The sequence below is a fragment of the Panthera tigris genome, chromosome D4 (genome assembly GCF_018350195.1).
Source record: "Panthera tigris isolate Pti1 chromosome D4, P.tigris_Pti1_mat1.1, whole genome shotgun sequence".
NCBI classification, from domain to species: Eukaryota; Metazoa; Chordata; class Mammalia; order Carnivora; family Felidae; genus Panthera; species Panthera tigris.
Window position 1 is genome coordinate 82,719,763 of NC_056672.1, and position 12,604 is coordinate 82,732,366.

The 12,604-nt window shown below is 60.4% G+C and overlaps 1 protein-coding gene across 3 annotated transcripts in view; it reads left to right on the top strand.

Moving 5' to 3' along the window:
- Positions 1 to 12,604, top strand: part of NEK6 (NIMA related kinase 6) — an 85,404-nt gene that overhangs the window by 56,211 nt on the left and 16,589 nt on the right. For all 3 annotated transcript variants that reach the window (XM_042964130.1, XM_015543074.2, XM_007094385.3), the window contains exons 5-7: positions 1,348 to 1,458; positions 5,762 to 5,870; positions 6,223 to 6,330. In XM_042964130.1, coding sequence (XP_042820064.1) covers positions 1,348 to 1,458; positions 5,762 to 5,870; positions 6,223 to 6,330 — 328 coding nt within the window. The remainder of the gene's footprint in view (positions 1 to 1,347; positions 1,459 to 5,761; positions 5,871 to 6,222; positions 6,331 to 12,604) is intronic.

Here is a 12,604-nt window from a genome sequence, read left to right on the forward strand (position 1 = left end):
ATGGAAAATATCAGCTGATGTGATGGCCAGCGTTAGCTCTGGGAAGGCCTCAAAACAAAATCCGGGTAAAGGTGACTTTTGACGAAGGCACCACAACAGTTCAGTGGACGAAGGAAAGACTCTTAGTCCAGGTGCTGGGAAAACTGGACGTCCAAAGGGACAGAAGTGAGCCTTGACCGCTGCCTCACGCTGTACATAAAAATTTATTTGAAACGGAGCATAGCCCTAAATGTAGAGGCTAAGACTATAATCATGCTGTTTGCTGTGCTGACAAAGGGGGTGAGGCCCAGGACAGGGGGCCTGAGGGCTCGGACGGGCAGTGGACATCAGGATAGAGTGGAGTCGAGGGAGGGGCAGACACATGGCCAGCGACAGAGGCCACCTGTGGCTTCTGATTGAGGGGTGTCTGCGGACCCAGACCTGGAGCACAGCCATGTGATGCCTGCCAAGGTCCCCCTCATTTTAGAATCCGAAGGCGGGCACAGGTCGGCACACAGCACAAATCCACACCCCTCTCACAGCAACTTCCAGGTCTTCTAGAAAATGTGTGCGACGGTGGCCTCTGCTTGTCTGCTGACAGCCGCCCCCGTGGACTTGGCCGACCAAGCCCTGGCAGAATATTTGAGTCCCCTCTGCTTTCCCAGACTCTGGAATCATTTGGTGGAAACAGTCAGTCTGAGTTATAAAAAGTTGCCAAGGTCTGTCCCCTCTTAGCCAGGCGGGGGCTGACTTCCAGCTGGTGGGGAGCTGTCCTGTCTGGAAAGCACGTGGGCCGTGGTGGTCAGGCCAGAGGCAGGGCTTCAGCACAGAGCACGCCAGGAACTGTTGGGTTTTTTTTTTCAGGATTTCACAAGGATGTGTCAAAATGAGAGGAGGGAGGAAGAAGGGAGATGGGCGCACTTGGGAGCACCAGCACAGGCCTGCTGAGCACAGCAATAGGGCAGTGGGGGCCCAGCCCTGCTGCCGAGGGTCACGGGTGGTGAGGAGGAGGAGGAGGAGGAGGAGGATCCTGTCCACAGGTGTCCATGGAGTCTCAGGTCCGGGCAGTCACCAAGTTAGACATTGTGTTAGAGGCCTCGGCACATCTAATGCTCACTACTACTCATGAATACATTATGCCCATTGTACAGATGGGGAAACTGAGACTCAGAGATGCAGAAAGGCATTCCCAGTGTTGCCTGGGTCTGCCTGACTCCCAAGCACAGGCCTTTCCCCCAAGACACTCCCTTGTGTAGCAAAGCCAGGGCCCTGCTAATGAATACTTGCTGTGAGCCAGCACGGGGCAGGCGCTAGGCTGGACCAGCCCTCATTGGTTCTGCCTCCCCCTCTTTCTCTCTCTTTGGACAGCAACTAAATCATCCCAACATCATCAAGTATTTGGACTCGTTTATTGAGGACAACGAGCTGAACATTGTGCTGGAGCTGGCCGATGCGGGTGACCTCTCGCAGATGATCAAGGTGAGTGAGGCCGGCAGGCAGGCCGGCCCCGGGGACTGTCCAGACACAGGGAGCCCAGGATCAGGCAGCCCCTCGGCCTGGAGTCTTTGCTGCTGTGGCCTCGGGTGGAGGCTGTCCACCAGGGCCACTCAGCCTCCCTGGCCAGTGCCTCACAGGCCTCAGCCGTGGCCTGGAGGGTGCCCGCTCGGGCTCTGGGAGAGGGTCAGCCATGGACAGAAAGCACGCCTCTGGCTGCCCCAGGCTGCCCACAGGCCGCCTCATGGTAGAGACAGGGATAGAACCCCACGTTAGGTCAGACCCCAGCTCACAGAATCTGGGAAAAGGTGTTGTGCGTCCAACTTTCCAAAGGGAAAACTAAGCCCAGAAAGGCTAAGAGACTTACCCGAGGATACCCAGTAACACGGGGATAGCGCCGTGCCTGTGTGGCGCCGCTCTCTGTTTCCTAGCCAGGGCCTCCAGGCATCAGCACCCAAGTGATCCCCCTGGGGCCGCTCCAGCGCTGGAGGGACACCTCACTCCATGCAGTGGCTGAGGCGGGGCTCTCTGAGAGGTTGAATGACTTACCAGGTCTGGCTCTTGCTCTGTGTCCCACGGCAGCCCCCATACTGCCCTGCCCCCATTGCCCCCCATCCTGAGGCCCAGGCCCAGGCCCAGGCCCACCGAGAGTCTGGACTCAGGAACCATCACAGCTCCATCGCTGGAGCACCTCCTGTGAGCCACAACCGTGCTGAGCACACACATCACTCACTAAGCACACACCGTCCTCAGCAGAGCTCAGAGAGATTTAGTTGCCTGCCTGAGGCCACACAGCCTCTCTGTGGGACCCCCAAGCCCCAGCCCTCAGCCCTCCATCCCGCTCTATGCTCCTCCCTCAAGGCCCTGACTCCCCTGCTGGCTTGACCAGCCTGCAGGCTGTTGGCCATGGGCCCCCACCGCCTCCTTCCCCCAGCCCAGTCCATCTGCTTCTGAGCGAGGCCAGCTACGCCGGAGCCCCCACCTTGCTCCCGGCAACACTTGCAAAAGGGGCCAGACATGGGTTCTCCGTCTTTCCCACCAGGCGCTGGGGACCGAGCAATTGCTCAGCGCTTGCTCTCCTGAAATCTGGCTCCTAGGAATTCGGGCGTCGTTGGGAAGCGGCATTACTTGAGCTGTTATCACCTGCTTTTATATTTTCGTTGACATATTAATGTGTTTGCCGGGATGTTAATCTCCACACAGATCCCTGGTGGGAACAGATGTGCTCTATCATGTCTTAGTTCTTCCTTCTCCCCCCCACCCCCCCACCCCCACCCCGTGTTTCTCCTTCACATGTCGTTCTCTTGCTGAACACACACGCATCCAGCACCCGCTGGGTGCCGAGACCTAGGCGTGAGTGCTGCCCTCAGGGAGCTTGCCTTCTAACAGGAGGGCAGACCCACGAACAAAAAGTCACAAGGCCATGTGAGCAAGCCAAGTTCAGGACCTGTGGGAGCCAGGGAAGGCTTCCTGGAGGAGGTGGCCTGAGCTGAGACCTGAAGGAGACAGCGCAGGGGGGAGGGGGGTGTTGTAGCAGAACAGCTTGCAAGAACCCAGTGGGATGAGCAGTCCAGAGTCCACAAAGTACTGGGTGAGGTGGAGGGAGTGCGGGGGGAGGTGGGGCAGTCAGGTCGCCCAGGGCCTCACCGTCTGGGCCCAGGATTCGAGACCTTGCCCCAAGGTCAGCAGGGAGCTTCCCGGGACTCATGGTGGGGAGTAGACATGGTTTGTATGGTGTTCTAGAAGAAAGACTAGATGCCCAGCAGAAGGTGGGGTGGGGGGTGGGAGTGGAATCCGTGAACAGGAGGTGGAGGGGAGACAGAGGAAGGGCCCTGGGACGTGGCCCATGGCGAGGGTGCTGCACCCTGAAGCCCCTGCAGACCCAGGCCCCTTGCAGCGTCTCAGTCAGCAGAGCGGGGCTGGAATCAAACAGTCGGGGGTTGGCGACTGGGCAAATCAAACCCCTTGCCCACAAAGCCCGGTTTCCATCTCTGTCCTGGGGGTGCGTGAGGGACTGCGGGGTGGGGGGGGGGTGCTGGGTGCGGGGCTGGGTGCAGGCTCCTTCCGGGTGAAAGAGAGGAGGGAGGCATGTGGGTGTCCAGCACCTTGTGCCTGGCCTGGGGGGTGGGGTGCCCCCTCCCCAGCTGCCCTCCCCTTCTCCCTGGCCTCCTCAGGGCCCACACCAGCCCAGAGAGATCAAGTTGGTCACATACCTGCTGGGTTTCTGGGGGGCGGCCTCCCGGCCCCATCTCGGGAGCCCTCCCCTCCTGACACGGTACCTCCTCTCTCTCGGTCACAGGGCCCTCCCCCGTGCCTGTTCCTGTTCCCTCTGATGCAGTGCCAGCCACTTCCCCTGCAGGGCCCTGGCTGGGTGCTGCCCCCAGCAAGCGGGAGAGGCAGGGCAGGAGAGACACCCTCGGTCTGGAGGCAGACACACCTGCTAGACCCTCCTCCCTTGGCGGGAAGGGGGCCTTATGCCTCAGTTTCCCCATCTGTAATACGCTCTTCACAATGCCTGGGACTTGGTAGGAGCTCAGTTTCCCCGAGTGGCCTTTCCCACTCTCTGGCTGCCTCTGGGTACTGAGGGGAACTGGGAATCTTGCCGGGGCCCCAGGCCGGGCTGCACCACGGCCACTCCATTGGGCTAGCCTGAAGGCTACTGGCCTAGGCCCTGTGTCCCAAGGGCCCGCAGCCTCAGGCCAAGCAGTGCCACCACTGCCACAGCGCCGACGTTATTTATGACGGACAGTGAAGCTGAGAGTTGCCGCCACCCCAAAACCCACCAGAGACTCTGCGCCTTCCCGCTAAATGTCACACGGCGCTTATAGGACGTGACATTTAGAAAAGCACCATTCGCAGCCGAGCTTAAAAGCTGTAATGAGGATTAACCAACATCACAGCGTAAACAACGCTCCAGCCCAACCCACCACGGAGACCCGGGGTAGCATGGAGGGGAGTGGGGTCCTGTGCCAGCGGTCTGTGCTGGGAGCCTCGGCAGCTCACCCGTGAGGTCCCTGTCCCAGAATAGAGCCTCGGGAGAGCCTCATGGGGCTTTACTGCCAGGCCAGGGGCCTTCGGCCATGACCGTCCCATTGTCGGAGGTGCCCAGATCAAGTCCCCCCTCTGGCACTCCAGCTGCGTGACCTTGGGCAAGTTCCTGAACCTCTCTGAGCTCAGTCCCTCATCCAGTGGTTACCAGTGTCATTCAGAGTTAATTAGGGTTAAGAGCTTGGCCCTGGGAGGTTGGGGTTGAGCCGTGACTGCCCCTTACCAGCTATTGTGTGGCCCTTGGTTTCCTCGTGTGTAAGATGGGTGCAGTCACCCCTACTGAGGGCCCAGCACAGTGGCTGCACAAGGCGGGTGCTTACCCGTGTGAGCCCAGGTCCTGTCTTCTGCCACAAACTCCCTTCCCTAGGCCAGGAGCGTGTCCTGGGGCGGCCACTGTCTTCCCTGCACCCGAGCAGCTGCCCGAACAAATGGGCCTATGGCTTCACCTCTGGCTGCTTTGGAAAAGGTGGTTGTTCTGGAGCGAAAAGCCTCTGAACAAAAACCCAGTACTCAGGTTACCGGTGTGCGTGAGTCATTGCCCCACCCCCCACCCCACCGCTCAGGCCTGGCTCACGGGAGACTCCCCGGAGGGTCATGGGTGAGGACCTCTTCCCCGTGTGCTCCTTCCGGGACCTTTGGTTACCTACGGCTCACTCAGTGCAGCTTGGGTGGCATTTTGGGTTTCGTTCTGTTTTCTGGAGCATTAAATATGTTTTTTCAGGCAATGAAGTAGATTAGTGCCTGGGTTCCCAGGGACAGGGCAGCTGGGATTTAACCACCAGGCACCGGGTACCCCCATTCTGGGCCAAGCTGGGGCGAGGGGCAGACAGAGTCCATGCCTATCTGCTCCAGCAAGGAGCTTCCCCATCAGGCTGTGTGGGAGACGGGCCTGTGTCCGGAAAATGCCAGAAAAAGTGTGATTGAGAGAAGCCTTCAAGATGCAGACCAGGCATCCATTCTGCAAAGTCCTCTAGGACCTTCACTCTGGGCCAGACCTGCTCCACCCGCAGGGAGGTCAGCGCTGGGTGGGGGTGGACCGGTGGCCACGGAGGGCCGTCTGGGGCTGAAGTGTAGACGGGAGCACAGCACCCTCCGTTCCAGATGTATTGTTTGTTCAGCAGCCTGACCACCCGCCCCCGTGCCAGGTGCCAGCTACCGCTGGGGACAGGACAGGGGCACTGCCCCGTGGCCACCTCCCTTGCAGCCCATCCCCCAGGCCTGTCTGTCTTCCCCACCGCAGTACTTTAAGAAGCAGAAGCGGCTCATCCCCGAGAGGACGGTGTGGAAGTACTTCGCACAGCTGTGCAGCGCCGTGGAACACATGCACTCTCGCCGGGTGATGCACCGAGGTACGCGTCCACCAGAGCCCGCGGGGTCTGGGCACCGCCACTCCCCCCCAGAGCCCGCGGGTGGGGCGGGGGGGTGCTGGGCACCCCTGGGGCCCAGGAGGCAGCGTTCCCTGCTCTGGGGAGAATGGTCTGGGGACATCCGTGAGGAAGCTGGACCACTTTGTATTCCCCGGACAGGGGCGTGTGAGCATCTTGCCTGGCCTTCGGGGAGTCCGGGAGTCCAGCCCAGGGCCTCGCACGTGCCCATTCTCCAATTCCCCCGAGGACCCGCAAGATGCTCGACACTGTGTCCTGCCCTACCCGCCACCCCCCCAACTTCTGCCCCCACACCAGCTGCCTTCTTCCTCTGTAGACATCAAGCCTGCCAACGTGTTCATCACGGCCACGGGCGTCGTGAAGCTTGGTGACCTCGGCCTGGGTCGCTTCTTCAGCTCCGAGACCACTGCAGCCCACTCCCTAGGTAAGGAGGCCTGTGCCCACATCCCAGCAGCGGCTGGCGGTCCTGGGCGACCCTGCAGGGAGATGCGAATGTTCACCCCACAGGGCCTTTGGTCCGTTAACGCAGGAACATACCTTCCTGAGCCCCAGTCTTTACTAACCTCTTCACCACAGTGACCCAGAGCAGGGCGAACTGAGAGGCCTCGGCTGGGGGTCCCCTGCGTCCTCACGCTGCCTCGCCGCCCCTTCCAGGAAAGGACGGCAGAGCCCGTCCGGGATGGCGGTCCCGTCTTTCTCTTTCTCCCGTCGTGTTCCGTCCCGTGGATGCCCCACGCTCGGTCCAGTCCTCCTGGTGGGGGACACTGGCGCTCTTTCAGGTTTTGGCTTTTACACGGCAGTTTTGAAGCCCCAGGGACCAGGTTACCAGGGTCTCACCCAGCAGGAGGTGACATTGTCGCTGGACTGTGAAGGGTGCAGGGGAGCTTGTGGTGCAGGGAGCAGGGGACGGGTGAGCCGGAGAGTGGGGTGCGCGGGGTGCCGCAGACAGGGGTGCCTAAGTGCCAGGCTCGCTGGGCCGGTACCATTCCCAGAGTTGGAGAGCACCTGAGGGCTGGACTTGGGGATACACTTGGGCACGCGTGGGTTTCGGGTTCCGTGAAGCAATGACAGTTCCGAATCCATACACCGGGTACGTGACTGGGTATGAAACGTGGAATGTTGGAGGATGAGGAGTTTTCATTTGATTAGGAAAGAGAAACCGGGAGGCCCCCAGTGGAACACAGACGTGGGGGTCCCCTGTGCGTTACAGCAGGGCATATCCACATTTAACCAGGGCTGGGTGGGAAGGACGCAGATATGGCAGGGGCATCCTGCTCCCAGCGAGCCTGTCCCTGGTTCTTGGAGGTGGCGTTTGCCGGGGAAGGTGCTCCTGAGGCTTACCTGCCCTGTGAAGGCCGACCCCCTCCCTTGGGAACCACTCTTTTCTCCACGGCCCCAGCCTGTGTGTCCCCCACCCTCTCCCCGAGTGCCTGCGGCATGCTGTGAGTACAGAAAGCAGCTTCTGGTGACAGCGAGGTGTTCTCCCGGAGACACACTTTCCTGGTGGAATCTGTCACTGTTCATACAGGTCCCGATGGCTTAGAGGCTTTCGGGGTAAAGCACACAATCAGGAGAAGTGCACTAAGAGATCAGCAGCTCTGATGTGTGTGTGCGCGTGTGAGTGCGTGTGTCTGAGTGTGTGAGTGTGCATGTGCGTGTGTGTGTGTGTCTGAATGTGGGGTGTGGGCAGGGCTTGAAAGGACGTCCCCTGCGTTTATGACACTTTACTCACACCTCTAATAGCCGGGAGGGTCCACAGGACCCTTCCTTTGTGCAAACGAGGAATCTGGAACCTGGGAGCTTGAGGGATTCTTCTGAGTCACATAGCAGAGCCAGGACTCGAACATGGGCCTCTCCTCCGGAGCCCACGCTTCCTCCAGAAGACCAGGGCTGGGCCGTGGAAGCTGTGCTGGCTCTCCCTCCAGAGCCCCCCAGCCTGCCGTGCCGAGAGGAAGCCTTGTTCCCTGGTCCCCTCAGACCCTTCCTTATGAAAATCAGTGCTTCGGTGAGTTTGGGACTGTTTACCTCTCTGGTTTAGGAGTTTCAAAAGGCCAGACATTCAGGGGCAACTGTCAAAGAGAAGAGTTAAAGCCACTGCCTCTGTCCCCTGTCAGTCAGGTCCCTCCTCTCGGTCCCTCCACGGAGGAGACTGCGCGCTCGTCAGAGCCAGTTAAGATCACATCATTAGGAACGGGCAGAAATACGGGCTCGTCCGACAGTGTGAGTTTATCGACTCGGACTGGTGCACTTATTATATTAATGAGAAGGAATTGGAACTGGGGAAAAGGCTGCTTGCTAGGCCGGGGTCTTCCCGAGGCCTCCGAGCAGCGACCGGGCCCAGTGGTGGATGGAAGGAGCCCTCCTGGGGCCTTGTGCCCGTGTCCAGGGGATGCCAGGGAGCTGAGAGGCCGCAGGGGGCTTGGCATGGGACCACTCTCAGAACCGAGGGCTGGGCTCCACCGCAAGACGGCACAGAGCTGAAACCCAGGGCCCGAAGTCCCCCCCGACGTGGGAGAAAGGCCCCCTCTCCACAGTGCGGGTCTGCCACAGCTAAGTCTCCTGCACAAATTTGCTCCGGCAAGATATCAGACTAATTGCTGTTGCGTCGTGACTCAGAAAGGGACTCGGGGGTCAGGGCTCCTTCACGCCCCGCGCGTGGGTATGAATTATGTATCCGCTGTCCCTGCACACCTACTATGTGGGGATGCTGTGGCGGGAGCCACGTTACCCTGGCAACTACCTCCTCTCCTGAGGCTGCTGACCCCCTGGCAAGGCTTATGCAAATCGCATCCCCTTCTGCCTCTCCCTCCCCCGGGCCCCTCCCCGCCTCTGTATTTGCTAACACGAGGCTGGCATGAAAGGGCATTAGTCATGCCATGGCCGGGCTGACAGGTGCGGTACCCAGCGGTGGCAGAGCGGCTGCCTCGGTGTCAGGAATAGAAGCCGTAATTAGAGCGCGGAACAGAATGAGCGTCAGACGAATTACCAGGCAGCAGATCATATTTGTCAGGAAGGATTGCATACATAAAAATTAAGTGACAGTACACGCCGGCGTAATGAAAGAAAAATGAAAGATTTGCCCATACACAGCTCACAAGCTACAAGCAAGTGTCTGGCTCCGAGCAACGGCGGCAGCTGCAAGACAAATTGTAGGGCTGGGAGAGCAGGCCCTGCTTGTTCGGCGGCAGTGACAGGGCGGCCGCAGGCTGGGATCAGGGGTGGGCGGGGAGGCAGCCTGTGCCCAGGGCGCGTGCCGGGCCTCAGCCACCTCGCAGGTCCGAGTGGGGGCAGCCCAGACAGGTACAGCGGTCAGGGCACGCTGGCTTTCCCAGGCTGTCAACCCCTGGCCTGACCACAGGGCAGAACTTCCTTCCTTCTCCCTTCTCCTGGCCGACCGCCCTGGCCCAGGGCTGGGTGCTGGAGATGGGATCCCGCAGCCTTCCCTGCTCTCAGGAGGCCCCCAGACACAGCCAGTCCCAGGGTGGTGTGGGAAGGGGCAGGCAAAACTGTCCCCTGAGGGCCCCTGTGTACAGGCTGGGTGCCGGGCTCTTGTCTCTAAACTGTGCCCTGACCAGCCCTGGGGGGGTCCGGGGCCGTGCCCGGTCCTCCCAGGGCTGCCCCTTTGCTTCCGTTTTCTGTAGTCACCGACCTCACCGAAGACGTGAGTTAACAAAGAAGACAAGGCTTAAAAGATGTCTGAAACGTGTGGCTTTTTAAAAAGTCATCCCAAACGAGGTTTATTATCTCCATTTGACAGATGAGGAAACTGAGGCCCAGAGGGAGGGATACCACATCCCTGTAGTCACCTGGCCCACAGGGACTAGAGCTCCTTGAGGTGTCCGCTCCTCTCCAGGCACAGCCACGGCATCCTGGGAAATGGGCTTGAGTCCAGATGAGCTTTCTGGGTGCCCAGCCACTCAGGGGAGAAGCTCATCTACCCTCCCGGCAGGGCTGCAGGCAGGGAGGATGGCCTCCGGTCCTTGCCACGCTGACAGTCCCGTGAGCGTGCCCACGCTTGGCACCGGGTAGGCCCTGGGGAACAGCTGCTGAGTGGGCACACGGACCTCACAGCCAAGCGCCCCTGGGGACCCCACTTCGTGTAGATACGTCCCCTGGGCCACCTCCTGCCCGTTCCAGCAGCCAGGACGCTTGGGAGTAACTGGCCTAGAAAACCTGCTTCGGCAGGTACATCTGGTTTCTGAACTCTGATCTGGTGGAGGTCCCGGGAGATCACACCTGGCTGGCAAGGGGCACCTGGCTTGTCTGCCACACCCTGGCATTTTTCAGGGCACAGACTGTTCCTGGTTGAGCTGACACCAGAGAGGGAAGGAGAGGGTCTCAAGAGGACAGCACAGGAAGACGGGATCCTGGCTGGGAAGCAAACTGCAGCTCACCTGTTTGTCCGCTCATTCACCTGGCCGGCTCTGTGCCAGGCCGGCCCCAGGGCCGCTCACCAGGAAGGCCCCTGCTCTCTGGAACTTACAGCCTGGGGGCGGGACGGGGGGCGGCGGGTTGCGGAATCCACTTAGAGTCTCCCCCGTCCTAGTGCAGTTCTAATAATTGTACCCCGGGTGTTACGGGCGACAGTGCTGCAGCCTCCCTGGGGGAGGGGAGCATCCCCGTCCATTAACAAAGGAGGAAGCCCGGGTGCCGCCAGGTGAGCACCTTCGCGGTGCCCGCGGGGTGCTCCAGCCAGAGCCCGAAGCGCGGCCGCCCGCCTTCCCATCCGACACCCCCGGGCCGTCTTGGGTGAGACCCTAACACCTGGATAACAGGGTGCTGCACAGAGTGGCAGGTGCTGCACAGAGTGGCAGCCTATGTGGCTGCCCAAAGATCCAGTGTCGCGGGGAGCAGGGACAGTCTGGAGAGGCCTCGAATGCCAGGCTGAGGACCTGGCCTTTCTCCCTTGGGGGGATAAGAAGCCAGCCAGGCATGGGGGGCAGGGGCCCCCGCCTTGGGGCAGAGGAAGGGTGGGAATAGGCAGGACAGGGAGGGCCAAGCCAGTCGGTGGGTGGAGGGGAGGGGAGCACTCTCAGGATGTGGGGGCCTGGTTGGATGTTGGGGGTGGGGAGGGAGTTTCACAAGACAGGTCACAGTGAGATGGAAATGTGGGTCACAGGGCCCAGCCCGGAGGGAGCCAGCCACTCCTTGGGTTCCGGAATCTGGTCCTCACTCCCTCCTGTGTTCTTCCCCCACTCGCTCACTTGCTCGCTCGCTTTGCCCCCTCTCCCGCCCTCCTGGCTGCAGTCCACCTCTCCCTCTTGGGGCCCGAGGGGGCCTCCCAGAGCCCCTCCACCTGCACCTGTGGGTCAGTTGTCCTGTCCCCGTTTTCCAGAGAGAGAAGCCAAGTCTCCACGAGGTGGAGCGGAGGCCTCCGGGGACCCTCAAGTGCAACCCCTCTGTTGCACCACTGGGGAAACTGAGGTTGGGAGAGAGAATTTCAGTTCCTTCCTGCTGAGGGGTTGAAGCGCGTGCCGCCTCGAGTCCATGCGGTCCCCACCTCTGCCGCCACGATTGTACACGGGGTCCCAGCCCCCAGTCACACCTGGCGGGTGGGTGTCAGGCGGGGACCCCCATTTCTCCAGCCATTTTCAAAACTGCCGAGTGGGGAAGAAGTGCAGCCCACAGACGCCAGCGTCTCCTTCATGTGAAATCTTTGCCTTTTTCATATCTAATGAACACGTTTCAAACACGGCAAGCATCTCCAGACGCAGCAAAGTTTGTTTTGACAGGAGTGGCGCATCTCTGGGATGCGGCCCCTTTAATCAGCCTCCGCTTTGAGGTCCCACGTTCTCCTCTGATATCCACCCGGTTTGAAATCCGGGAGTTCTAGGCAAAGACGCGGGGAAGGTCGGGGTTTGTTAGGCTCCTGTTTCATACGCCAGCTCCGTCCCCCACAGCGAGGAGTGAGGGCGGGGGCTGGCTGGGATCTGGTGGGGCTGGGGCTCCAATGGGAAGGCTGCTGGAAGGGGGCTTGGGCCCGCCTGAGTGTCTCCGGGTCTGCGCTGCTGCTTTGCTGGCAGTGAGCAGGGGCCCCTGGGGCAGGACTGGGGACCCAGTCGGCTGTGGCCTTCAGGGCCCCTCCTCTTGTTGGCTTCTCCCAATCTTCCCCAGAATCACCGCTCCCTTGGGGCTTGGGGATGCATCCTCCAGGGCCAGCCGCAAGCTTGGGATTTCTTTGAAGTGTCTCATTTTATCTTTAAAACTCATGCAAGTTGTGCATTATGCTTCGTTACGTTTGAGTATCTGTTGTCAGTATAGAAAGCAGGTCTTACAGACTTACTCCCAGGAAAAGCTGACAAAACAGGAAGAGGTGCTGTGTTCACCTGGCGCAAGCTGAGCACCCCAGCTTTAAAGTTCACAGGTGGGGTCAAGAGATCTGGAGAATCGGCCCAGGGGTGGGGGCACGAGGACCCAGTGCCCAGCGGGGACAGGCCAGATTTCCCTAAGTTAACACTTCGTAAGCTTGGTTGCTCCGCAGGTGTCTTGGCATCTGAAAGCATGACCATGGCGGGTGGGGGGAGGCAGCCCCCCAGACTGTGACATGTGTCAGCATCTCCCCGGAGCTAGAGAGAGATGCTGTGTCCCGAGCACTGGCCCCAGAGACTCTGATCCCATAGGTCTGGGGATGGGCCGGGGTCCACATTTTTAACAGGTTTCTACAAGTGATTCAGCTGCAGCTCCTGGTCACTCCAGCC